Here is a 23,149-nt window from a genome sequence, read left to right on the forward strand (position 1 = left end):
AACCACTACCCTACCAAAATCTAGTCTTAATGCTAGTAAGCATCAGTACCACAAGATAAGCTTGTTAGAATACAGATTCCCAGGCCCTGAAGAGGGCTTTGGTAAGAATCTGCGTTAGTTCAAGCGTTCCTTATGACTCTAATGCCCACCAGTTTAAGAACCTGTTAACTTATAACAATTTAACCTGAAGTGAACAGTGACTCTCCACCCAAACCCAAGCCTCGCTGATTCGGTCTTAAGAAAGAGAAGGAGTTCAAAGGTTTGACAATTTTTGCCCTTTCTCTTTTAGGAGGTTAGATGAACAAAAACTCCAAAGTTCTTTATTTGCCTTTCTCTTTTAATTCCTTTCCTGCTCCAATTCTTAAAAAAAAAAAAAAGTACCCAGAAATTAAACACAAGAAAGCTCAAAGAGCCAAGGCAAGCCAGCCCAAGAGTAGCAGGCTCCCTCCCACAGGAGCCAAATTCTGGAAGCTGGGGTCTCCACTCAGAGCCTGGTAGTAAAAGGTGGTGCAGAATAAGGTAGTTCCAGAAGCTAGCAGTAACCCAGCCTGAAGGAGACACAAGGCAGAATTCAGGCCAGTAAGAACCTGGCGAGTTAGAGGGAATGGGTGGGGCTTGGTAAGGGTTAGGGGTGGGGATGGGGGGAATTACCCAGAGGGGCTTTCTGCACAGGGGTACCGCTAACAGAGCCAGGCTGTGTAAGAAGTGGTGTTTGTTGGACTTTTCAAAGAGCTGTAAGAAAAAAAGAAATGGGGGTACTTCCTAAGCAACGCAAGACACCAGAGGCTGGGGCGGAGACACAGTGGACAGGAACGTCCAACTCGATCTCTCAAGCCCCAGCTTGCCCCTCTCTGAGGCACCCAGGCCTCAGACTTGCATTCCTTGCCACTCCAAAGATCCGCGTTCGGTCCCTCCCCTCCTTTTCTCAGGGACCCCTGACTTTGCGCCCTCCGAGGCCTCAAAGTCTAGGAGCCCCAGCACGTTTACTTCACCTCCTTCCCGTAGGCATCCGGAAACTGGGCTCCTGTGGAAAGGAGAAGCAAAGGTTACCAGTCCTAGCGCCAACCCAGACAGTCCCCACTCCAGTGGTGGTGGTGGACCCAGGTGGACGCCGACGAGAAAGGGAGCCCCCAGGAGGCTTCTGATTGGTGGAAACACGCACGGGCAGGTCTGGGAACCCAGTGGACCCTGCTGAGAGGTTTTTTAAAAGGTTCAGGGTTCCGTGGGCAGTCTGGTCGATGGGAGGGCCGACATTTCCTTTAGACTCTGCCTCTGCACCAGGTCCTAAAGATCTCCCCCAGCACAATCCCAGTTCCATCCCCAGCCCCCTGACCGTGCGCCCCGTAGGAGGCCAAGCCTAAGGCCCCAGCTCCGGACAAGGCACCCAGGCGGCGGAAAGCAGCCCCGAGACCGGCCATGACTGTCGACGGTCACGCGCCAAACGAACACCGCCCGGGCCCCCCAAGAAGCCAGCCAATCCCGATTTCCCATGCAAATAAGGTCTACGGGTGCCCAATCCGGGCCGTGTTCATTTTAGCGTCCAGGTCCTCACCCGGGTACTTGGACCTTTGTAAAACCTCTGTTGAGTGGCGAAGACGTCTGGCGGGCGGAGAAACCAGAACCAATTAAAAGCGAAGGAGCTGAGCAGTGTAGGCGGGGTTGTGAGGGGCGGGACTAGAGGATTTGCGTCACAGATTGGCCCACTTTCTAAGTTGATAGCCTCTCCTAACACCTTCTCCACCCCCCGCAACTACCGGTCAATTTCCGAAGATCCCGGTCCCTAGGCAAAGTTCCGCCCCTTTCCCCACAAGCTCCTCCTCTTCAGCTTTAAACCAGATCCACTCCCCAAAAGAGGCGGGCCCAAGGATAACGAAACCCCACCCATCAGCGTTAGACCACGCCCACTACCAAAGCCCCTCCTCTGGACCAGAAGGCCCCGCCTTCTTCGTGTGATGCCCCGCCCCTTAGAGTTCACCGCCCCCCCCCCCCCCCCCCCCCAACTAACAGCCAGAAGCCGAGGCTGGGAGATCACGGGGCGGGGGGATGTCTCCACCCTGCCCTGGCCTGCTTCGTCCATCCGTCGGTCTGTCCACTCCCGCCCCCTTCCACCTTCTCCAGTCCCCCCCACACTCTGGAGGGCGGGCGGGCAGGCGGGTGCTAGCAAGGGGTGTGCGCCGCTCTCTCGGCAGGGGGCGGGGGAGGCGGCCGCGCGGTGACGCGCGGGGCTGCTGCGGCTGCTCCGCCGGCGGATCATCACTCTCGGGCTGGGATGGACGCGGGGCGGGAGGGCCCTGGCGCGCGGGGCCAGGAGTCCGGGCCTCCCGGCTGCTGAGCGTTCCCCGAAGCCTCTCTCTTACCCCCAATTTCCCTCCTAGGATCCGCGCCGACCCCCGCCCCGGGGCTCCAGACTCGGCTCCCGCCCTCCTCCGACTCCCCGGACATCCCCCTCCCGCCCGCCCTCGGGATCGACTAGATCCCTCCCCCTCCCTGAGGATTCCGGCTGGATCCCTGCCCCTGCACCGCGGATCCTGCGCTCCCGGGCTTCGGGCCCCTGGGGATTGCCGTGGACTCCTTTTCCCGCACCCGATCCCGTAGGATCCTCCGCCTGTACCGCCTTCTAGCCCCTCGAAGCCAGCCCACGGTGCCAGTGGATCCCCAATTCAGTCCTGTCCCGTTGCTCCCTCCTCCCTTCGCCGTCCCCACTGCGGGGTTCCCTGTTCTTGGGCTCCTCCTGACCCCATCCCCTACCTCTCCTTTCCCCGGGGATCGACTGGATCCCGGCCCCGCCCCCCGGGGCTGGGGCGAACCCCCTCCCCCGCCGGGTGAGGCGCTGCGGGCGGGGGCTGGGCCTGCGGGGCCGCGGGGGCTCACAGGCCGCCGCCCCCCTCCCGAAGCCCGTCCGCCCCCTACTCGGAGCCCTGGATGGAGGCACCACGGCCCCAGGGCTGAGCCAGGTAGGAGCTAAGCCGGGCCGGGTGGAGGGGGCTGCGTGGCGGTCCACTGGGGTCTCCCTTCTCCCCCTCTCTCTCCCTGCGCCTCATTTCCCCCAGCCTTCTCTGTCTGCGTGTCTCCACCTAGGGATGCTCTCGCCGTGTCTCTGCGTCTCGGTCTCTTTGTCTCTGCCTCTCTCCAGCCCATGAATGATCCTTTGAATGGGCCCACAGACCCCGTGTGTTCCCATCTCCCCCTCCCCCTCCTTCTCCCCTTCCCGGCCAAGCCATTTTCCCCACTGCAGGAAGAAGGGGGGGCCTGCGGCCTGAGCCCCCGTCCCTCAACTCTCCCCGGCTGGGGGAGTCAGGCCTGGGCAGGAATGGAGCGAGCAAGGCAGAGGGATGCGGGGGGTGGGGGGGGGGAAGAGGTGGCAGACAGAGATGGGGAGAGCAGGGAAGAGAAAATGGGGGAGACAGAGCTAGGGAAAGAGAGAGAGAAATAGAAGGGGCTTGAGGGAGAAATTTGGGAAAGGAATTTGAAGGAGAGAGAAAGATGAGAAACACCAAAAGGGAGGTGTAGAAGATAGAGACGAAAAAAGGGGCGAGAGACTGAAGGCAAGAGCTGGAGCAAGCTGGAAGAGGCCTCGGAAAGATGCTCTGAGGGAGCGCTATGGAGAGGAGCTGGGGGGAGGGCTCCAGTGGGAGGGAGGAAGGCAGAGAGGCTGGCAGGGAGGAGGCCAGGGGCCCAAAGTACCTTAAAGGAGGAGGGGGCAGTCAGAGGCAGACCTTGTTCATGGGAGGGGGAGGGGGCAGCAAAGCCATGAAGCAGAGCCTAGCCTGGCACAGGCAGAGGAGAACCTGGGAAGCCAGTTCCAAGCCCCCTCCAGGTGTCGGGGGAACAGGAGCTTGAGAGGACCTGAAGAAAGGGAGGGCATGACTGGGTGTGTGTGGTAAGGATTCCCGTGTCCTCATCTCTGGAATACATTGACACCTGCAGAGAGCCACCCGCGGGCTGGCGCCTGGCTCTGAAAACCCCGCGTCAGCAAACAGCTCTGGCGGCTGGGGGGGGGGACGGGGGGGGGCTTGCTAAGATGACCTGGGTGTCTGCCCCTTTAGTCCGATCTGTTCCCTTGTCCTGCCCCTGCTGCCCTGAGCACCCAGGCATCAGGGCAGCAACTGTGGGGAGCTAGCAAGGGGAAGGGGAGGTGAAGAGCTGGAAGGGGATGCAAAGAAGCCATGGTTTGCCCCTAGGGCAAAACGGTTTGCCCCTATGGGTCAAAATGCCAGGCGTGGAGGAAGAGGTGTCTGGGGTTCAAGGCTGTTCAAGACTGTGGAAGGGTAACTGTTGATGGGTGCATCTGATTGCCCTCAAACCCACCCCAGCACCCCTTCTCTCCAGCCAGAGGCCTGGTCACTAGGGCTCGGTTCTGACTGGCCAAGGGGCAAGAGGTGGTTCTTTTAGGGTTCTCTGCCTCCAGTCTCCAGCTCCCCCCAACATATATACTTCTTCCTCTATGCTAAGACTGGGGGAAACTCCAGCATTCTGACTGATGCTTCTGCTCTCCTCTTCATGCCCTGAATGGACCCCATAACCCATCCAGCCCCTTCCCCTCTTCCTCCAGACCCCTCCCCCTCCGGGGTTAAAGCTGCAGCCCGTTGCCGAGGTAACATTGCGGGGCAGCATCCCGTCGCCCAGCAACCGGCTGCAGGATCACGCATCTGTCCCCAGATTTGCCCCTCCAGCATCTCCTCCCTGTCTAGACCCTGCCTCAAGACACCTTAACTTCTGAGGAGAGAAATGGAGAGGGCCTGGAGTAGAGGGGTCTCCTGCACTACACAGACCCTTCAAAAGAATGAGATGTTGAAGGAAAGGGAAAGTGCTGGGGTTGCGCAGTCCCAAGAAAGGCCCAAGTCTGGCCTGGGGTGGGGGGTTCAGTGCCATGAAATTACAGCTCGGGAGTAATTAACACATATAAACAAACCCGCCACTTCCTGCTAATTAATGACTTGGTATTTTTATTTTCTCTTCCTTGTCTATCTCATCCCTCCCAGGGAGGTGAGAACTGGGACTCCTGAGTCCCCAGAGGAGAGCCTGCCTGGGAGGGATTTACCCCTCCTGGAAGGGGGCGTGTTGGGTGGTCTGGGGAGCTAGCCCTCCTTCCCCTCTGGCTATCCTAGACATTTAACACATCTTGACCTCACCTCAGCTTCAGACTTTTCTACATGGGTCCCTGCAGAGAGAGGGGAGGGGGGTGGTTGGGGTTGGGGGAGATGCCAAAGGGGCAGGGGGATGGAAGGAGGGGGGCAATTTGGTCTGAATTCCGAGTCACTAACCACCTGTCTCTTCTGTTTCCCCATTCCCATCTGTCTGCCCCATCCAATTTCCCTTCCCTTCTTGCACCTCTCCTCTGTCTTTTTCTGTCTGTCCGTCTGTCCATCCCTCCTCCCCGCAGGTCGGGCCTGCCTTTGCCTTCTCCCACTTCTTTCCCCTTCCCCACCCCTCGCCCCCTCCATGGAGAGGAACAGACCCCTTCTCTGTCCAGTCTAACCCAGGTCCCTGCCCAACCCCCTCCTCCCTCCTTTCCCCCGCCCCCTCCTCCCTCCTGGGGCGAGGGGGGCCTCCCTCCCTCTCCCCCCCTTCTCTCTCTCTCCGAGGGGGGGGGGTCCCGGGGAGGGAGGGGGGGTCCCCCGATCAGCATGTGGCTCCTGGCGCTGTGTCTGGTGGGGCTGGCGGGGGCTCAACGGGGGGGAGGGGGTCCCGGCGGCGGCGCCCCGGGCGGCCCGGGCCTGGGTCTCGGCAGCCTCGGGGAGGAGCGCTTCCCAGTGGTGAACACGGCCTACGGGCGAGTGCGCGGCGTGCGGCGCGAGCTCAACAACGAGATCCTGGGCCCGGTCGTGCAGTTCCTGGGCGTGCCCTACGCCACGCCCCCCCTGGGCGCCCGCCGCTTTCAGCCGCCCGAGGCCCCCGCCTCGTGGCCCGGCGTGCGCAACGCCACGACCCTGCCGCCCGCCTGCCCGCAGAACCTGCACGGGGCGCTGCCGGCCATCATGCTGCCCGTGTGGTTCACCGACAACCTGGAGGCGGCCGCCACCTATGTACAGAACCAGAGCGAGGACTGCCTGTACCTCAACCTCTACGTGCCCACCGAGGACGGTAAGGGCGCGGGCACCGGGCCGGGCCCCCGGTGGACACAGCCCACAAACCTCCACGTAGACCCTCTGGCGCCAGCGCGCCCCGGGGAGGGAGCTGGGCCTTCGCGGGGGGCCATGAGGGGCGGTGCATCCCCGCGGGCTCCCAGGATGGTAGGGTCCCTGCTAGGCAGTCCAGAAGCTCTTTGTGCGCCTAGAAAGCCCATGGCGAGAGCTGCAGGCACTGAGCTGGGCCTACCCACACCCTCCCCACGGAAGCACACCCAGAGGGGACACGGGGGCGGGGGGCAGGGGGCGGCGATCAGGTCGCAGAGGCATCCATCTCTGCCAGGACAGCCACTCCAGCTCTGCCCTGACTCCTGCCCCCCAGGCCTGGGCTTGTCCCCAGCAAGTACCCACTTTACCTAGACCTCCACTGAGGACAGCAAAGACTCCTTCTCCCCAGGCCGGCATGGGCAGAGGTCCTGTCACATGCAGGGCCCCTCACCTGAGGTGAATGCGTCTTCCCCAGGAGGCTCTGTCCCCTGATTGCTGTGCACTTCCAAAGGATCAGGGAATCTCCTTGTCAAGGGCCCCTCCACTCAGCACTGCCCACCCATCCCCAGTAGAACACCTTCCCCAGGGCTCTGAGCTGGCTGTTCTTGAATGAACTCTCCAGTTCACTAGCTGCTGGTAGTCCCCAGGACACTCCCCCAGACAGTTCCCTGCCAGCCAACCTTCAGCACACCAAGACCATCCAGAGTGTCAACACTTTCCAGCAGCCCACAGCAGAGAGCAACTGGCAGGCCTGCAGCCACCCCACAGACCATGCTCACAAACACGTTATCTAACACCCTATTTACTGCTCCAAAACACCCCGACACCCACAAAAAATATCCACTCCCATAAAGTCCCCCCACAGGCCATCTTCCAACGAGTGTAAAAATAGGTTTGGTACCCAGGAACCCCACTGTACACCCAAAACTCCCACATCATGAACTCAGGTCCCTCTACAGACCAGGCAGTTTAACTATTCATCACTCAGGGCATGTATCCAACCGACGAGCACACTAACCTTGTGCTCTGTGCTCAGTTGCTCAGTTGTGTCCGACTCTTCGCGACCCCTTGGACTGTAGCCCACCAGGTGCCTCTGTCCATGGGATTTTCCAGGCAAGAAGACTGGAGTGAGTCGCCATTTCCTCCTCCGGGGTATCTTCCCGACCCAGGGATTGATCTCGTGTCTCCTGGTTTCCTGCATTGGCAGGCGAATTCTTTACCACTGAGCCACCTGGGAAGCCCAGCCTTGTGCTCTAGCATCCCACATATCAAAATTCCCAGAACCTTCACACAGCACCCAGGCCAACACTTCTCTGGAGTTGCGCGCCCTGTCACCCACATAGACCTGTGCTCCCCAGGATCCCTAGGTGTATAGATCCTGTGGCCTTGTAACACTCACACACGGACCATCACCACACTAACCCTGCACCTGCACCATGTGCTTCAACTGGTCACTCACACCACAGTCCCCTGCGTTCTCAACACCTCTCAGACACTGCTTACCCCAACTCCTGCCTCGAGGTCATCAGTTTCATACTTCAGGCTGTGACAACACAGGTGACAGTCTTGCACCCTACTCACAGGTCAGGTACTCCAATGCCTTGCTTCCTGAAACCAGAGGACCTGCCAGTCACAGAACACTCATACACCTCAACGCTGTCACTACCCCTCCCCATATGAGCCACACCTCCAAGCAACCCATACACACATTGCACAGAAGTTTCTACCCCCATGCTGTTCAGATTCCAGCCGCTCTAATAGACTATTTACTCCAATACACTCCAGACATCCTCCCTAATTCCCCAGCACCCTCAGCATGAGAACTGTCCACTCCAGCTTCCCCTGCCTTCTCATGGACCACCTACCCCAGTGCCCTGCTACTAGTGAATCATTCACCCCCGTGCCTCCAACAGACCGCCCATCACAATGCTCTCCACTTGTGGACTCTCCACCCACATCTTCATGTAGAAAGCTGTCCCCTGTCCCCTGACCAACGCCCTGCTCAGTGGGCTATTGTCTCATCACCCCTTATGTGAAACATCTACCCAGCACTTCTCACCGAGTTACTGTCCACCCCAACACCTCCACACAAATTGCCCACCCTGCCCCCATACCACCCAAGCCCACACCTTCTGTATTTTTAACCATCGCTTATTGCAGACCTGCTTGGGGCCTGACACATTCAGGTGATCTCACTAAATCTTCACACCAGCTCGGGGAGGAAGAGGTTGACTCAGGCACACACACACACACCCGCACACTTAATATTCTCACGCGCACACATGCCCTGCTGACTTCATCCCCATCCCCAGCCTGTCAGAGAAAAACAGGCCCTGATCCTAATGGGTCCTCTTGGGGCCGTCATCACCAGTTGCGGGGAGCCTTTTCAGAGGCTGACTTTGGCCTTACTGACCCGTCCCTCCCCATGCTGATCCCCATGCTGCTGAGGAGAAATCGACCAACCTGGGGGAACCCCTCAGACCTCTGGGTTCCAGCTCTCCCTTGACTGATCCCCCAGTCTTCAAGAAGCCTAGAGCCAAACTCTGAGCCCAGTCTGGGGCCTTTCCTCCCCTGGGGACACATTTTGTGCCTCCCAGCACCTCCTGGCACCCTATGTGTCAGGCTGGCTCAGGGCAGTGTGTTTCCTAGTCCCTATTTGTGCATCGAATCCCCCATTCGGCAGGGGGGCTTTTGGCATTAGAGCAAGGGTTGGTGGGGGAGGGGGTCTGGTGCCCCTGGTGGGAAGTTTACCATCTGGGGGGAGGATGAGGTTGGGGGGTCAGAGGGAAGCGGTGGAGTGGAGGGCAAGACCTGATGACCCCTTTCCCTGCTCGCCCCACACTGGGGACATGGGGTGAGAAGTCAGGCCCGTCTGTGCGGATGGAAGTGAAATGCTGGCTGGTGAGAGGCTGGGAAGGTGGGCAGGCAGAGCTCACTGACCTCCCCTCCCTGCCTGCCAGTGGAAAGCTGAGGGCTTTCAGGGGCCGTGAGCTGTGGGTTTGGGCTGCCCCAATTCCATACTACCCTCTGCCCTCCAGATTGGTCCAGAGAGAGGCAAAGTCCTTTCTGCTGCAACCCCTCCTGTCTACAGCCTGGGGGAGCAGGCAGGTGCTTGGCTGGTCCTGAATAGGGCCTGCCTGAGTGGTGGCCACCCCCCTTTGGGGGGAGCACAGCTGGCCTTGGGCTCCCAGGCTCCTGGGTTGGTTTCCCCTCCCCTCCCACCCACCCCCACCTCTAACACTGTTTCATTTCCAGCAATTAGCAAACACTTGGACAAGCCAAATCCTTTCCAGCCAAGTCAATATGTCTTAAGACAGGCCTCAGCCCACTCAGGCACCCCACCCCCCCGCAAAACCAGCCTTTTCTTTGGGGCATGACTTTTTCCGGGGAGGGGAACAAAATTTGGGTTGTAGAAACGTTTTTCTCTTTTCTTGGTTTCTTTTTCTTGCAAAAAAATTTTGCTTTTTTTGGCTTATTTTTTCTGCCCCTCACCCTCCCCTTTTCTGCTTTCTCTCCTCCCCTCCCCATCCACCACCTCCCCCCGACTCCCATCTTTCCCCACAAAATTGTCCTTTTTTCTCTGTTTTGTGTTCCCGGTCTTAGGTCCGCTCACAAAAAAACGTGACGAGGCGACGCTCAATCCGCCAGACACAGGTAGATTTAAAAATCCCGCTGCTGCATGTGGTTGCTGATAAGAGGACGTTCTCGGCCCTGCCCCTAACTAAATGCCCCCACAGCCCTCAAGGCCCCTCAGTCGTTCTCCTAACTAAAAACGAAAAAGAAAAGAAAAATTTGTAATAATTGGAAAAAAGAATTATGAAAACTTCAAAGGAAATTTGAACAATGTTGGACCCACTAGAAAACTGGCAAGAAAAGCTTAAACATGGCGAAAATAAAGTGAAAAAAGAAATTGGAATGTCAGAAAAAAAAAAAAGAAACCAAATTGGATAAAATGTTTAGTTTGACAGAAATTCGGACTGTTTAGAAACTTGTGAAATGTAACATTTGACAAGACAATTTAAATTTGGAACAAAACACCATTTAAAAAAAAATTTCAAGTTGGCAAATTGATGACACAATTGAAACATCAGAAACCTGCTACGATTTCAAAAAAAAAAAAGAAGCCTGTCCGATGCAGAAACACACATTTGAAGCAATTAAAGAATTTGGAAATTTTTGAAAACAGGGCCCAATATCTTGAAGTTTCACCACAAAATTTTGAAAAAGTGCAAAAAACTTTTTTCTTTTTTCCTTTTTTTCCAAAAACGGATCTTTTTGGTTTTTTGGTTTTTGTTTTTCTTTTCTTGTTGAATCTGCCCCAGAGCTTCTTGCTTTTTGGTTGTTGTTTTTTTTTCTTTCTTCTTTCTTGATCCTGTTTTTTGTTGTTGGTTTTGAATTCTTGTTGCCCCAGCCCCCCTTCCTGCTCCTTCCCTTTCCAACTCCCCCTCCCCCCACACTGGGAGTGGAGGTGCTGGGTGGGGAGGAAGGGGACGGACTGAGGACATTTAGGACAGGACCTCGGAGGGAAGGAGACCAGCTTGAACCTGGAAGGCCACTGGAGGTTCAGGAATTGAGGGAAGAACAGGATTGGGGGAGGGCACTGCCCACCTAGGAGCTTCTGGCCAAAGTCAGGTGGAAGGAGGTGGCAGAGAAGGTCCGAAGAGATCCAGGGTGGAGGGGAGTCTCTTAGTGACCTGTTGGTTGATCTTCTGCCAGGAGAGAAGTTTCCAGTGGGATGAGGGAGACAGGCAGAGGTGCTAGGGACCAGCTGTGGAGGCCCAGGCTTGGCTCTTGCTTGCTGATTGCCTAGGCTGGTCAGAGATGGCAGGTGTCAAGAGAGAGGAGGGCCTGGAGGTATTGTGGCTGCATCTGGAGGAGCTGCAGGGGCGGGGACTCTGACAAGCCCTCTCAGACTCCCACCCTCTTCTGGAATTAGTTCCCTCCAGTCCAGTCTGGAGTGCCCCAAGGGCCTACTCCATATGGCAGTGCTCATGGGATCCTTTGGGGACAGGGCAAGAGAGGGGTCCAGAACTTAGGGCTCAGGCCGGTTTCGGGGGCCCAGACTAGTGAGCTGCACCCTGGCTTCATTAAGTAGGCTCTTTCCCACCCTGCCTCCTCCTGCCACAGTAATTAGGCTGGGGGTTGCCATGGTAACTTGGGAGGTGACCTAGAAAGGAATTAGGGCGGGGAGGAGACCAAGCCCCCAGGGACCCTAGGGCCTGGCACCCCCTCACCCACAGACCAGGCTACCATGTGGAGCTGAGGCCCAAGGCCTGAGTCTGAAGAAATGCCAGGACCCTCCCAGCATCTCTAGCTCTAGCGCCAGCCTTGGGAGCTCACGCTTCCTAGGAGCAGGAAGGAGATTTGCTGTGTGTGTGGGGGAGAGGTCCCCCCAGATCCAGCAGGTGCCTTGAGGAGGGCCACCCCCCACCCCTGCCTCTGTTAGGCTTCTTGGAAGCTCTGCCAGGCATTTGGAGAAGTGCTGTGGGGCAGGCCGGCAGGAGGTGGGGAGGGAACTTCTGCCAGGGCTAGCTGGGGAGGGAGGGAGGGGAATCCGGTCTTGCCCCCCAGGGATGGGAGTGACATGTCCCCTGAGCTCCCAGCTGGAACTCAGCAGGCCTGGGAGCTGGGAGGTGCTGCTTCTGGTCTGACTGTGTCCTTGTCCCCCACCCCCTTGCCCATCCCCCCCACCCCCTCCCCACACAGATATCCGGGACTCCGGGAAGAAGCCAGTGATGCTGTTTCTGCACGGTGGCTCCTACATGGAGGGCACGGGGAACATGTTCGATGGCTCCGTCTTGGCCGCCTACGGCAATGTCATTGTAGCCACGCTCAACTACCGGCTTGGGGTGCTCGGTGAGGGTGGGCAGCCAACTCTAGGGGCTGGAGTCCTGGGAGGAGGGCCTGCCGGCAGGGTTACACTAAACCCAGCTGAAGCAGAATGGCTTCTGGGCTGGATTGAGTTGCCCAGAAAGACAGCAAGGGTGCCATGACACCCCCAGGAAGCCCCCTCTCTTCCTCTGCCCCCAGGTTTTCTCAGCACTGGGGACCAGGCTGCAAAAGGCAATTATGGGCTCCTAGACCAGATCCAGGCCCTGCGCTGGCTCAGTGAGAACATCGCCCACTTTGGGGGGGACCCCGAACGCATCACCATCTTTGGATCTGGGGCAGGAGCCTCCTGTGTCAACCTCCTGATCCTCTCCCACCACTCGGAAGGTACGAGCCACCTGCCCAGCCTGTCCCCTTCCCCAACCCCTGGCCCCACCAGGTGCCCCTTCTCCTCCCTCAGGCTGATACAGCCCAGCCTAAAACCTGCCTGTCCTGCCAGGGCTGTTCCAGAAGGCCATTGCCCAGAGCGGCACTGCCATTTCTAGCTGGTCTGTCAACTACCAACCACTCAAATACACGCGACTGCTGGCTGCCAAGGTGGGCTGTGACCGGGAGGACAGCGCCGAGGCTGTGGAGTGTCTGCGCCGGAAACCCTCTCGGGAGCTGGTGGACCAGGACGTGCAGCCTGCCCGGTATGGGGCTGGGGGAGGGCTAAATCCAGGCCTCCATTGTCCTTGCTGGGTCCAAGGAGGTTGAGGGTGGAAGGTGCCTGAGGGCCACAGGCTGTCCATTTAGCCAGGGGAGGTGGGCTTCAGGCCCCTCCCATGGACCTACCTTCTCCCAGAAGCCTTTCCAAAGCAGAGGTGCCTAAACAGAGCCTGGGTGCACCAGACGCCAGGAAGTGCTTCAGGGAGGACTTCCCGAGAGGCCAGGTGCCCTGAAAGGGCTCTGAAGGTTTTAACTAGGGGAGAAGGGTCTTTGAGCAGAGGGCTGAGCAGGCTGTGGGTGGAGAGGAGGCCAGCCAACAGGTGATGTGACCTTGACCCCTTCTCCCCAGCTACCACATTGCCTTTGGGCCCGTGGTGGATGGTGACGTCGTCCCTGATGACCCTGAGATCCTCATGCAGCAGGGAGAATTCCTCAACTACGACATGCTCATTGGGGTCAACCAGGGAGAGGGCCTCAAGTTCGTGGAGGACTCAGCAGAAAGTGAGGATGGCGTGTCCGCCAGCGCCTTCGACTTCACGGTCTCCAACTTTGTGGACAACCTGTATGGCTACCCAGAGGGCAAGGACGTGCTACGGGAGACCATCAAGTTCATGTACACGGACTGGGCTGACCGGGACAACGGCGAGATGCGGCGCAAGACCCTGCTGGCGCTCTTTACCGACCACCAGTGGGTGGCACCGGCTGTGGCCACCGCCAAGCTGCACGCTGACTACCAGTCCCCCGTCTACTTTTACACCTTCTACCACCACTGCCAGGCTGAGGGCCGGCCCGAGTGGGCGGACGCAGCGCACGGGGATGAGCTACCTTATGTCTTTGGTGTGCCCATGGTGGGCGCCACTGACCTCTTCCCCTGCAACTTCTCCAAGAATGACGTCATGCTCAGCGCCGTGGTCATGACCTACTGGACCAACTTCGCCAAGACTGGGTGAGGGCCAGAGGGGCTGGGTGGGGCACCCCTGCAGGTCAGGGCACACACACACCATCCATCCTCAGCCCCTTCTCTCCCTCTTCGTCACACGGCCATCATTCCTCCTTCAAGGCGCTCTCATCTTCTCGACTCAGACACCTGCCAGACAGCTCCTCTGTGTGTGTTGGAGGTTCAGAAATGTTGGACCGAGAGGTCCTTTCCGGCGGGTGGGCTCACTTGATGGCTTTGGCTCTGTGTCTGTCTTTGCGTACACCACTCTCTTTCTCCTCTGAGTGCTCACGTCTGTGTTTCTGAGTGTATGTATAAGAGTTTGTATCTCTCTCTCTCTATTGCTGTCTCTAGCTCTCTCTCCTGAAATCCATTGATATCTCTGCTCTCTTTGATCTGCTTACTCTCTGCTTGCTGCTTCCCCCCACCCCCAGCTGCCTGTCATGGGCTTTTGTCTGTTTGTTTCCATATGTCTCTGTCTCATTCACTCTGCCTGTGTCATCGGCGGTCTGTCCGTCTGCCCTCTCTGTCCCTCTGGCGTCATCTATCCCTATTTTTCTCTGCCTATCTCCGTCTCTGGCAGTGTCTCTGTCTCTTCGTGTCTGTCTCTCTCTGCCTCTCTTCCTATCTCCCCAGCTCTCTGCATCTCTGCCCATCCCTCTCCCCCGTTGGTCCCACAGCCTCCCCACTTCTCATCAGGGCCTCACCCTCACTCCTTTCCCTGCCCACCTGTGTCCACAGCGACCCAAACCAGCCGGTGCCGCAGGACACCAAGTTCATCCACACCAAGCCCAACCGCTTCGAGGAGGTGGTGTGGAGCAAGTTCAACAGCAAAGAGAAGCAGTACCTGCACATCGGTCTGAAGCCGCGCGTGCGCGACAACTACCGCGCCAACAAGGTGGCCTTCTGGCTGGAGCTCGTGCCGCACCTGCACAATCTGCACACGGAGCTCTTCACCACCACCACGCGCCTGCCGCCCTACGCCACGCGCTGGCCGCCGCGCCCGCCCCCAGGCGCCCCGGGCACGCGCCGCCCGCCGCCCCCCGCCACCCTGCCGCCCGAGCCCGAGCCCGAGCCGGGCCCTCGGGCCTACGACCGCTTCCCCGGGGACTCCCGAGACTACTCCACGGAGCTCAGCGTCACCGTGGCCGTGGGTGCCTCGCTCCTCTTCCTCAACATCCTCGCCTTCGCCGCCCTCTACTACAAGCGGGACCGGCGGCAGGAGCTGCGGTGCCGGCGGCTCAGTCCCCCTGGCGGCTCGGGCTCTGGGGTGCCCGGCGGGGGCCCCTTGCTCCCGGCTGCCGGCCGCGAGCTGCCACCCGAGGAGGAGCTGGTGTCGCTTCAGCTGAAGCGGGGTGGGGGCGTTGGGGCGGACCCTGCAGAGGCCCTGCGCCCCGCCTGCCCGCCCGACTACACTCTGGCCCTGCGCCGGGCGCCGGACGACGTGCCTCTCTTGGCCCCCGGGGCCCTGACCCTGCTGCCCAGCGGCCTGGGGCCACCCCCTCCCCCGCCGCCCCCCTCCCTCCATCCCTTCGGGCCCTTCCCCCCGCCGCCCCCCACAGCTACCAGCCACAACAACACGCTCCCCCACCCCCACTCCACCACTCGGGTATAGTGGGCGGCTCGGGGAGGACCCCCTCCCCGGCCCTCCCGGATGCAACAGGCTTTTCTCGTGTGGAGCTGTCACACGTGGACGAGCATTAGGTGGACATGGGTTTTCTCACGGCGATGCGTCTCTCCCGAGCAGAGAGGCCCTTTCTCTTCTCCGGACCTGGGCCTTTGAACAACTGGGGGGGGTGTTTTCTCCCCTCCGTTGGGACACCCACGTGGAGGTGTGCTTTCTCACGAGGGGGTGTGTTTTCCCATGTGCAGGGTGAGGTTTTTTTTGGCCGCCCTGGACACATGTTGGCTCCCTCAGAGAATTCCTGCGGGGATTTGTACCCCAGAATTCTGTTCCCTCATGCCTTCTCCCCCCTGCTCCTTCCTCCCACCCTCTGGAGACCCTGGAAGTGGTGTGTTCACAAACAGAGACCCCTGGCTGTCAGATGACACAGGGTGGTGCCCTGGAAAACCGAAGAAATAAATCACAGCCCCCCCTCCCGCCCCTCCCCGGCCCCCACTGCCTCCCACCCCTGGCGAAGCATGTGTATCCCCCCTTGGCACAAATGAGGTGAAGCAGGTCTTCCCAGGCAGGCCTCGCCTTCCACCATACACAGAGTCCCTGCCGTGGGGGGCAGGGAGGAGACCCTGCAATCTTGTGCTGCCTGGGACCGTGTCTTCCCGTGGGCCCAGGTCGCATTTCTGAGTGGAATCATGATTTTGCATGTGGATGTATGTTTTCCCATGCAGACAGCCCCTTTCGCTCCAGCATTTCCCTGAGTCTTCCCGACCTCAGGCCCAGCACTTCTCACACAGCAGGTGGGAACAGACTTCAGACTGATAGAAACTGAGGGGGATGGACAAGCCCTGGGGGGGGCCCTCTGCCCCTCCCTCTCTCCCTTCCCTGGAGATGGCAAGCTGGGGGGCGGAGGGTGAGTGTGGCACCTGCCACCCACAGAGGCCATGCATGGCTTGACCAAAGCCCTCACTGCAGTCTGAGGACAGCCTTTCCCTCAGGCCATTGCTCATCTGTGCCAAACCAGTGAGGTGGGTTTGAGGAGGGAATACCCCCAAAGTGTGGCAATGATCCCCCAGTCCTGGGCCCAGGCAAGTAAACATGTGGGCAGGTGGGATACAGGAGAGGGGGAGGTGGCAGCTAAAGGGGTCCCACCTGTGTCCCTCTTCTCACCATGTGTCATCCCTCCCTCTCGGCCTCTGTTCTCCCTCCCCGCATCGCTGTCCCCCTGGGAAGCCATCCCTTCCTGGTGTCCAACCAGCTCCTCCCCTCAGCTGCCCACCCCCTCCTTTGACCTTCTCCCACCCCTTGCTCCCCTGGGCTGAAGGAAAGGAACAGAGGAGAGCAGGGGAGAAGGGCTTCCCAGGACAGGTTGGGGAGAGAATGGGGTCAGCTGGACTGAGGAACAGATGGAGGGGGCAGTGGGGGACGGGGCTTGGGCAGACACCAGCAGGAAGAATTTGATTTTGAAAGGACGCGTGTAAGGTGACTGCCCAAAGAGAAAGGGTTTGGGCCTCTGGGGAAGAGGCGTGTTGGGAAGGGTTTCAAGGGATGCCAGCGGAGAAGAGCAAATCCTTGTCTGCTGGCATTTCGTGGGTTCGTTAGTGCCAAATGTGAGTCAGGGGTGGAGTGCTGTCTTCCACTGACACCCAGATTCAGAATCCCTGGTCTTGGCTCCCCAGAACTTTGCCTCCTGACTGTCCCGTCTGCCCCCACCTTCACCCATGGAAACTTAGTTCTTCTCCCTCCCCTTCCCCTGCCTGGGCTGGCTCCTTTCCAAACAGTCATGCCCTCTAAATGCTAGGGACCTGGGCCCTGAACCCTGTAGACAGATGCCCCCCAAGTTGGGGCATGGGAGGGGGGGCTGGGGGACCCCATGATTCAGCCACGGACTCCAATGCCCAGCCCTTCTCCCCAGAACAATTCCCTGACAACCCCATGTCCCCACCCCAACCCTTTGCGGCTCTGTACACATTTTTAAACCTGGCAAAAGATGAAGAGAATATTGTAAATATAAAAGTTTAACTGTTGGTTTTGCCTGCTGTTATGTTAGGAGGTGGCGGTGGGGGGCTCCAAAGAAACAAACCTTGGAGAAGTGACTCTGCCTGTGAAGGGGGAGGAGGAGAGGGTCCAACCCTTTTCAGTGAAGAGCTCTGAGGTCTGAGAGAAATGGGCAGTGGGTGCTGGGGTGTGGTTGTCATGGCAATGGGGTTGTTTGGGGAGTTAAGATCAGAACCCGTGTCTGTGGAGGGGTCACAGCCTGGCATAGAGGACCAAGCAGGGACTGATGGGGACAGACACCAGGCAGGCCAGAGAGCCTACAGGATGGGGCCCATGGCTGACTCCAGGAGAGTCATGCAAGGTGTAGAGTTTGGTCTCTGCTAAGACCTGGCCCAGGCTGGAGGCTCAAACCTGGGCCCAGGACTCTCTCTCTTGGCACATTGTGAGGGAGAGCCCCACACCATTATGACCTGTTTACCCCCAGGGGACAGGAAGGTGGGCTGGTGTATACTGTGGGCACAGTGGGCTGGGGGCCTAGGGGCCCCGGTGGCCCTAGGGACCCCCATGGCCATGGCTGAGCGGCCACGGCCCGGATGGGCCTCGTATCACAGCCCTAACACCAACAGCTGCCAGGACCTGGGCAACTCTATCCTGCTGCTGCTGGGCCTTATCATTTGCATTAACATTGGCATCAACATGGTGACACTGGTCAGGGTGGGCCCAGGCGGGAGGGTGCTGGCAGGACGGCTGGGGGCAGGCCTGATGTCCAGGGCCTGTCTGGGGTCACTGTGTCCTTCCTCACCTAGCTCTGGCGCAGACTCCGTGGCTTCTTACACCAAGTGTTCCATTGTTTTTATGAGAAAGGTAAGTGGGGGATGGGGGGCGTGGGAAGGGCAGAAATCAAGCATTCTGTCCCTGTCCTTAAGCCAGCCCCTTCCCCTCCCGCTCTCCCTCTCAGACTCCATAACTACGCAGCTTCTTTTCCTGCACCCTGCCTCTCCATCCCTGTAGGAGCCAGGCTCCCCACCAGCCTCTCACCTCTCCTCGATCCACAGAAGCTTCTAAGTTATGCTCACCTGGGAAGCAGACCCAGCCCTCGAAGCATAGCTCTCCAGCAGTCCACCTTCGATGCACCATGGACCCCGTGAAGATGACGGTGACCCCCCCACCCACTCGCCGCCGTCGCCGTCGCCGTTCTTCATCGCGTCGTGCCCACCGCCCAGTGGCCTGGGCCCCTGACACTGACGACGACGATGACGAGAAGCCCCCACATCAGCACACAGCAGCCTGCTCCCACAACTGGGACTACCCTGAGGATTGGGCGGGTTTACAGTCTGCCCAGAGGTTCTGGACTCCCTGGGCCCAGGACGCCTTGGAGCCTCCTACCCAGACCATCCGCTTCCAGCAGACTATAGAGGGAAGGCCCCTCAAGAGAGAGATGCAGTCTGATCTGGGCCTAGAGGCCTACGTGTACCCTGTGAATCCCCCACTCCCCAGCCCTCAGATCCTGAGCCACAAGAACAGTGGAGGTGGGGCAGGGGCAGGGGCCCAGGCGGACCAGGAGCAGTGCGCACCAGCCGAGCCACCCATCCTGGGCCCAGCCAATGTCCCGGACATCCCCCGGCGCCGCTCCTCAGGGCGCGTCGCCTACGATGCCAGGGATGTGAGGCGGCGGCTGCGGGAGCTGACCAGGGAGGTGGAGGCCCTGTCGCACTGTTACCCTCTGGCCTCTGGATCCAGCACAGCTGAGGGGACGAGAAAGGACTGGGTATACCGTTCCCTGACAGAGAGGTGACTGGGAGAAGAATAAAAAGAAGAGAGGAGGTGGATTGTGGTGGTGGTGTGTGTGTTGGGGGGGGGGGCGGTGCCAGGGCCCACACAGCACCCAGAAGCTTGGTTACTAAGGAAATGATCTCCCTGGCAACAGGGCCTAGAGAGCCCCGAGGCCCCTCATCAACCTCTTGGCCCCAGGCCCTGTCCTCAGCCTTTTCCTAGGCCTTTCTTGGTTCTGAGGCTCCTGCCTGCTTCTGCTCCATTTTCTTTAGTGTTCAAGGAAGCCCCCCACCAAATCCCACTCCAGATGCCCAGGCAGTACTGCACTTGAGGGGAGACCCTCATCCCATGGCTCCACCTCCTCAGAAGTCTGGCTCCTGCCAGAGCCCAGGTTCAGGCTGCAGCTACAGGTGAGGCGTGGTCCCTCTTAAGCCCTGGAATCTTTGGTGGGGGATGACTGAGAGTCAGGGTACCCTGGCCCTCAAAGTTCCCCTGTCAGAACCCAAAGTTCCTGTACCCTCGAGCAGGCTTGGAGCAGTGATAAAATACTGAGGATGCTGTGGCCCTCTGTGACCTCATGCCTCTGGCTCAGCACCTCCATGTCACAAATGAGACTGGGGCTCAGAGAGATCACGTGACTTATGGTCACATGGACTCCAAGGATCAACTTCAGGGCCTCAGATGCTCCAGCCTCTGCTCCCACAGGTAGATCCCCTTTGCTTCTGAGTCAGCTTGGCCCATCAGAGTCTCCCATCTTCCTCAGTTTCCCATGGAAACTCATCAGAATATTCCATCCACTGGACATCTGGGAAACCCAGGCCCTACCTACTTCTAGACAGTTAGGATCACCAACACATGCTCAACTTGTGAACAAGGAACCAGGCGAAGAACTAGACTTCACCCTCCATACCAGATGGGTTCCTGGAATGTGAGCAGATAGGCCTTTTATGAATCACCTCGCTTCTCTGCCATTTTCCTTTGACCAACATTATTGATCATTTTAAACTGACTCCACTAAGTGGGTCTATTTTAAACACCTACTATAAGTTTGGAGGCTGGATGGGAAATGCCCACTGGCTGTTCCTCTATTTTTTTTTTCCTCTCTTTTTGACCACACAGTGCGGTTTGTGGAATCTTAGTTCCCTGACCAGGGACTGAACCCAGGCCCTTGGCAATGAAAGTGCAGAGTCCTAACCATTGGACATCCAGGGAATTCCCTGTTCTTCTCCTTCTGCTAAGTTGTTCATTATACAAACAAAATGACCTGAGGTCCCCCCAGTACCACTTTCTTAGACCACAGCAATGAACCTGGTTTAAATCATAGATTCCTTTTGTCACATCAACAGTTACATCCGAAGTTTGTGCTTTGTGAATTTCATGTGGTTTTCTTAAGATGGCAACTAATCCTTTTTCAAATTGGAGGGGTGGCTCAGTGGGAGAGCAGTTGGTTAGGAAGGAGAGAAACCATGGTTGAGGGGTGGTCTCTAGCAAAGGCAGCAACCTCATGCTCTGAAGTAAAGGGGCCGGGTGGTTCAGTGATCACGAACAACAAAGGCTGTAGTCCCTGGCCAGGAAGGGATGGCCACCATGGATGCTAGAGGGCTTATGACGGGGAAATGGGCAGAACTGGGAGGGAATGGTGCAGTGGGGTGACCCCAGAGGGGACTCTTACTGTCACCCATCCATCTAATCACCTTAGCTGCACGCCGCAAGCAGGTATGGGTAGGGAGTTCCAACAGGCTATAAATTGCCATATCTCAATGAAATGGAGGAAATCCTTTATGCATGGCTCAGTCCCTATGAAGACCATCTCCCCACTGTAGTTATGTTTTCAAATCGAGTTAAGCCAGCCCCTACAAAGACAGGACAGACTGAACTCTGGGGGCTGGGCTCCATTAGTGGGAGTCAAGGGCAAAGATGGCCACATCAAGGGCCAGCTGAGTGGATAAAAGACATGCCACCTCTGCATTGTGACTCCCTGCAACATGCCTCATTGTGACGGCGCTCCCTCACCTACTGGTAGGTATCCCAGGTCCCACCATGAGTGCAGTGTGGGTCAGGGCTGGTGGGGGTGGGGGGGCGGGTGGCCCGGGTGGCCCTAGGACCCCCCCACCATGGAAAATCAGCTCTGGTCTGACAACCTGGGGTGCTGCCATCAATACCAAGAAAGTACCCAGGATGTGGAGGACTTCCTGCTGCTGCTGCTGGGCCTTGTCATTCTTGTCAACATCGGGATCAACGTAGCAACTATGGTCAGTGATGGCTGGGGACACCCTGGGGGTGAAGAGGGCTGAGGGTGGGAGCCAGCAGCCGGCACTTGTGCCTGCAGAAATGGTCTTGGCTGGGGCGGGGTTGGGGGCGGTGAGTGGGGAGAGCCTGGCCTTCATTCCCACTCCACCCACCCCACTCCACCCCCAGATGTGGCACAGGCTCCAGAATGTCTTAGACAACAGCATCTCTTGGATTAATCAGAAAAGTAAGTATGGAAAACAGGTAGGGGGCGCCTCGCCCCCGCCACTCCCAAGACCCCAGAAACCCAGGTCCCAGTTATTCCCCGACCCTGAAATCTTCTGACAGTTGCTGGGCCCTCATGGACTCTTGCCTCTCCTAGATGAAATCTCGCAGGCTTGTGAAAGTTCCCCCAAATATCCTCCAGCCAAGGCCAAAGACGTCCACATCCACTGTACCCTGGACCCTGTAGAAGTGAAGATGGCCCGGCCCACTCACTGCTCCTCTTCCTCCTACCGCCACCCCCGCAGCCGAAGCCGCAGCCGCCCTCGCCACCGCCAACCTCGCCGCCAGGGCCGCTGCCGAAGCCGCAGCCGAAGTCGCCCCTGCAGCCACCAGCGGAGGTCGAAGAACCGCAAACGATTCTCCTACAGCCGCTCGGTCTTTGGTAGGCCATGTCGCAGCCACAAGATGTCACAGCTGCGGGCGAGGCCCTCCTTTGATCAGGAGGACCTGGACTCCTACCTGGAGGAGGACAAAGACCTTGCCTTCCCACACCCCAAGTGCCCAAGGCGGGGCTGGGGAGGGCTCTACCAACGGATGGGCCTGCCCTCCAGCGTGGGGCTCTGGGGCCGCCAGGGTGGGATCCTGGCCAGCCTGCCGCCACCTTCTCTCTACCTGTCACCTGAGCTGCGCCGCCTGCCCAAGCGTGTGGAGGCCAAGTCTGAGCTCAGGCTGCAGTCCTTAGGGCCCCTCTGCTCACCATCCCACACCTGGGGCAATGTGGAGGCGGACCAGTGGACCTCGTCTCCACCACCTCCCCGACGGCTGCCCCCCAATCCCTCGTGGGTCCCTGCAGGGCACAGCCCTTACCCCTCAAGGGGCCAGCTCCTGTATGACAATTGGGATCAGCGGCGACGTGGTCTGGAGGCTTCCGAGCCTCCCTCCACCCTGTTGACCCGGGGCTCCCGGCCTGAAGCCCGAGAGCACTGCTCCCCACAGGTCCACCGACGGAGCCTCCTCGGCCATGCTCACAGCCAGCCCAACCGCAGCCCCCACCCCTCCACAGGACACTTGAACTACTCCCGGGATCCCCATGAGGTCCGGCGCCGGGCAGCCGAGTGGACTGAGACGCTGCCCACTCGGCACCCTCTGACCACCTCCACCTCCCTCACCGTGCTGGGGGAGGCCTCGTACCAGCGGGCCCCGGCTCCCAGCTCAGCTCTGCTCCTCCGCTCCTCCCAGCCCCTGCCCGAAGTCCAGGCTACAGAGCCGCCCCAGCCCACCTTTATGCCACTCAGCCGGAACCCAGGGGGCAATGCCCGCTACCAGGTGTATGACAGCCTGGAGCTGAAGCGGCAGGTGCAGGAGAGCAGGGCCCGAGCCAACTCGCTGCCACCTTCCAACTCGGCCTCTAGGCCCTCTCTGCATAGAAGCCGTACTGGGAAAATTCACTGACCAGCAGCCAAGGGGGGTGGTGGGGGGCAGGGCATGGAGAAAGGAATAAAGATCAAGAGTCCAGGAAACGCTGGTGGTCTGTGGCTTGGAAGCGCCACTCCTTCTGCCAGCCTGGGTCCCTGCCCTTGGCTTCCTGAAGCCAGTGTCTCCTCCTTGGCCTGAGGGTCCCCTTGGCTTAGTGGCTACAGTCCTGCCAGCAGGCCCTTCCTGGGCCTATACCATGAATGAAGTAGATTTGCAGGTGCAGACTCCAAACCACTGGTC

General features: G+C 58.9%; 4 protein-coding genes across 7 annotated transcripts; 3 read left to right on the top strand and 1 right to left on the bottom strand.

The window, feature by feature from the left end:
• Positions 1-319: 319 nt before the first annotated feature.
• On the bottom strand, positions 320-1,478 carry TMEM256 (transmembrane protein 256). The gene is made up of 4 exons (XM_043903684.1): positions 1,334-1,478; positions 993-1,024; positions 652-732; positions 320-548 (listed from the first exon to the last, which is right to left on the bottom strand). The coding sequence occupies exons 1-4, from the start codon at positions 1,416-1,418 to the stop codon at positions 405-407; spliced, it is 342 nt and encodes a 113-aa protein (XP_043759619.1). The 5' UTR covers positions 1,419-1,478; the 3' UTR covers positions 320-404.
• Positions 1,479-2,110: 632 nt separating this feature from the next.
• Positions 2,111-17,235, top strand: NLGN2 (neuroligin 2). Of its 4 annotated transcripts, none has more exons than XM_043903659.1 (8): positions 2,111-2,954; positions 5,384-6,084; positions 9,720-9,770; positions 11,823-11,972; positions 12,147-12,332; positions 12,445-12,637; positions 13,003-13,599; positions 14,332-17,235. In XM_043903659.1, exons 2-8 carry the CDS (start codon positions 5,628-5,630, stop codon positions 15,203-15,205), a joined length of 2,508 nt encoding a protein of 835 aa, XP_043759594.1. In that variant the 5' UTR covers positions 2,111-2,954; positions 5,384-5,627; the 3' UTR covers positions 15,206-17,235. The 4 variants fall into 4 exon arrangements, with proteins under 4 accessions (XP_043759594.1, XP_043759595.1, XP_043759592.1 ...); XM_043903660.1 differs by having other exon boundaries at positions 2,113-2,954; positions 5,952-6,084; XM_043903656.1 differs by lacking the exon at positions 2,111-2,954 and having other exon boundaries at positions 3,359-6,084.
• A 128-nt stretch (positions 17,236-17,363) lies between these two features.
• Positions 17,364-19,035, top strand: SPEM1 (spermatid maturation 1). The gene is made up of 3 exons (XM_043903674.1): positions 17,364-17,914; positions 18,013-18,070; positions 18,262-19,035. Exons 1-3 carry the CDS (start codon positions 17,672-17,674, stop codon positions 18,999-19,001), a joined length of 1,041 nt encoding a protein of 346 aa, XP_043759609.1. The 5' UTR covers positions 17,364-17,671; the 3' UTR covers positions 19,002-19,035.
• Positions 19,036-21,071: 2,036 nt separating this feature from the next.
• Positions 21,072-22,885, top strand: SPEM2 (SPEM family member 2). Its single transcript, XM_043900926.1, has 3 exons — positions 21,072-21,231; positions 21,398-21,455; positions 21,591-22,885. The coding sequence occupies exons 1-3, from the start codon at positions 21,094-21,096 to the stop codon at positions 22,883-22,885; spliced, it is 1,491 nt and encodes a 496-aa protein (XP_043756861.1). The 5' UTR covers positions 21,072-21,093.
• Positions 22,886-23,149: the final 264 nt, after the last annotated feature.

The sequence above is a fragment of the Cervus elaphus genome, chromosome 5, assembly GCF_910594005.1.
Source record: "Cervus elaphus chromosome 5, mCerEla1.1, whole genome shotgun sequence".
In the NCBI taxonomy this organism is placed as follows: Eukaryota; Metazoa; Chordata; class Mammalia; order Artiodactyla; family Cervidae; genus Cervus; species Cervus elaphus.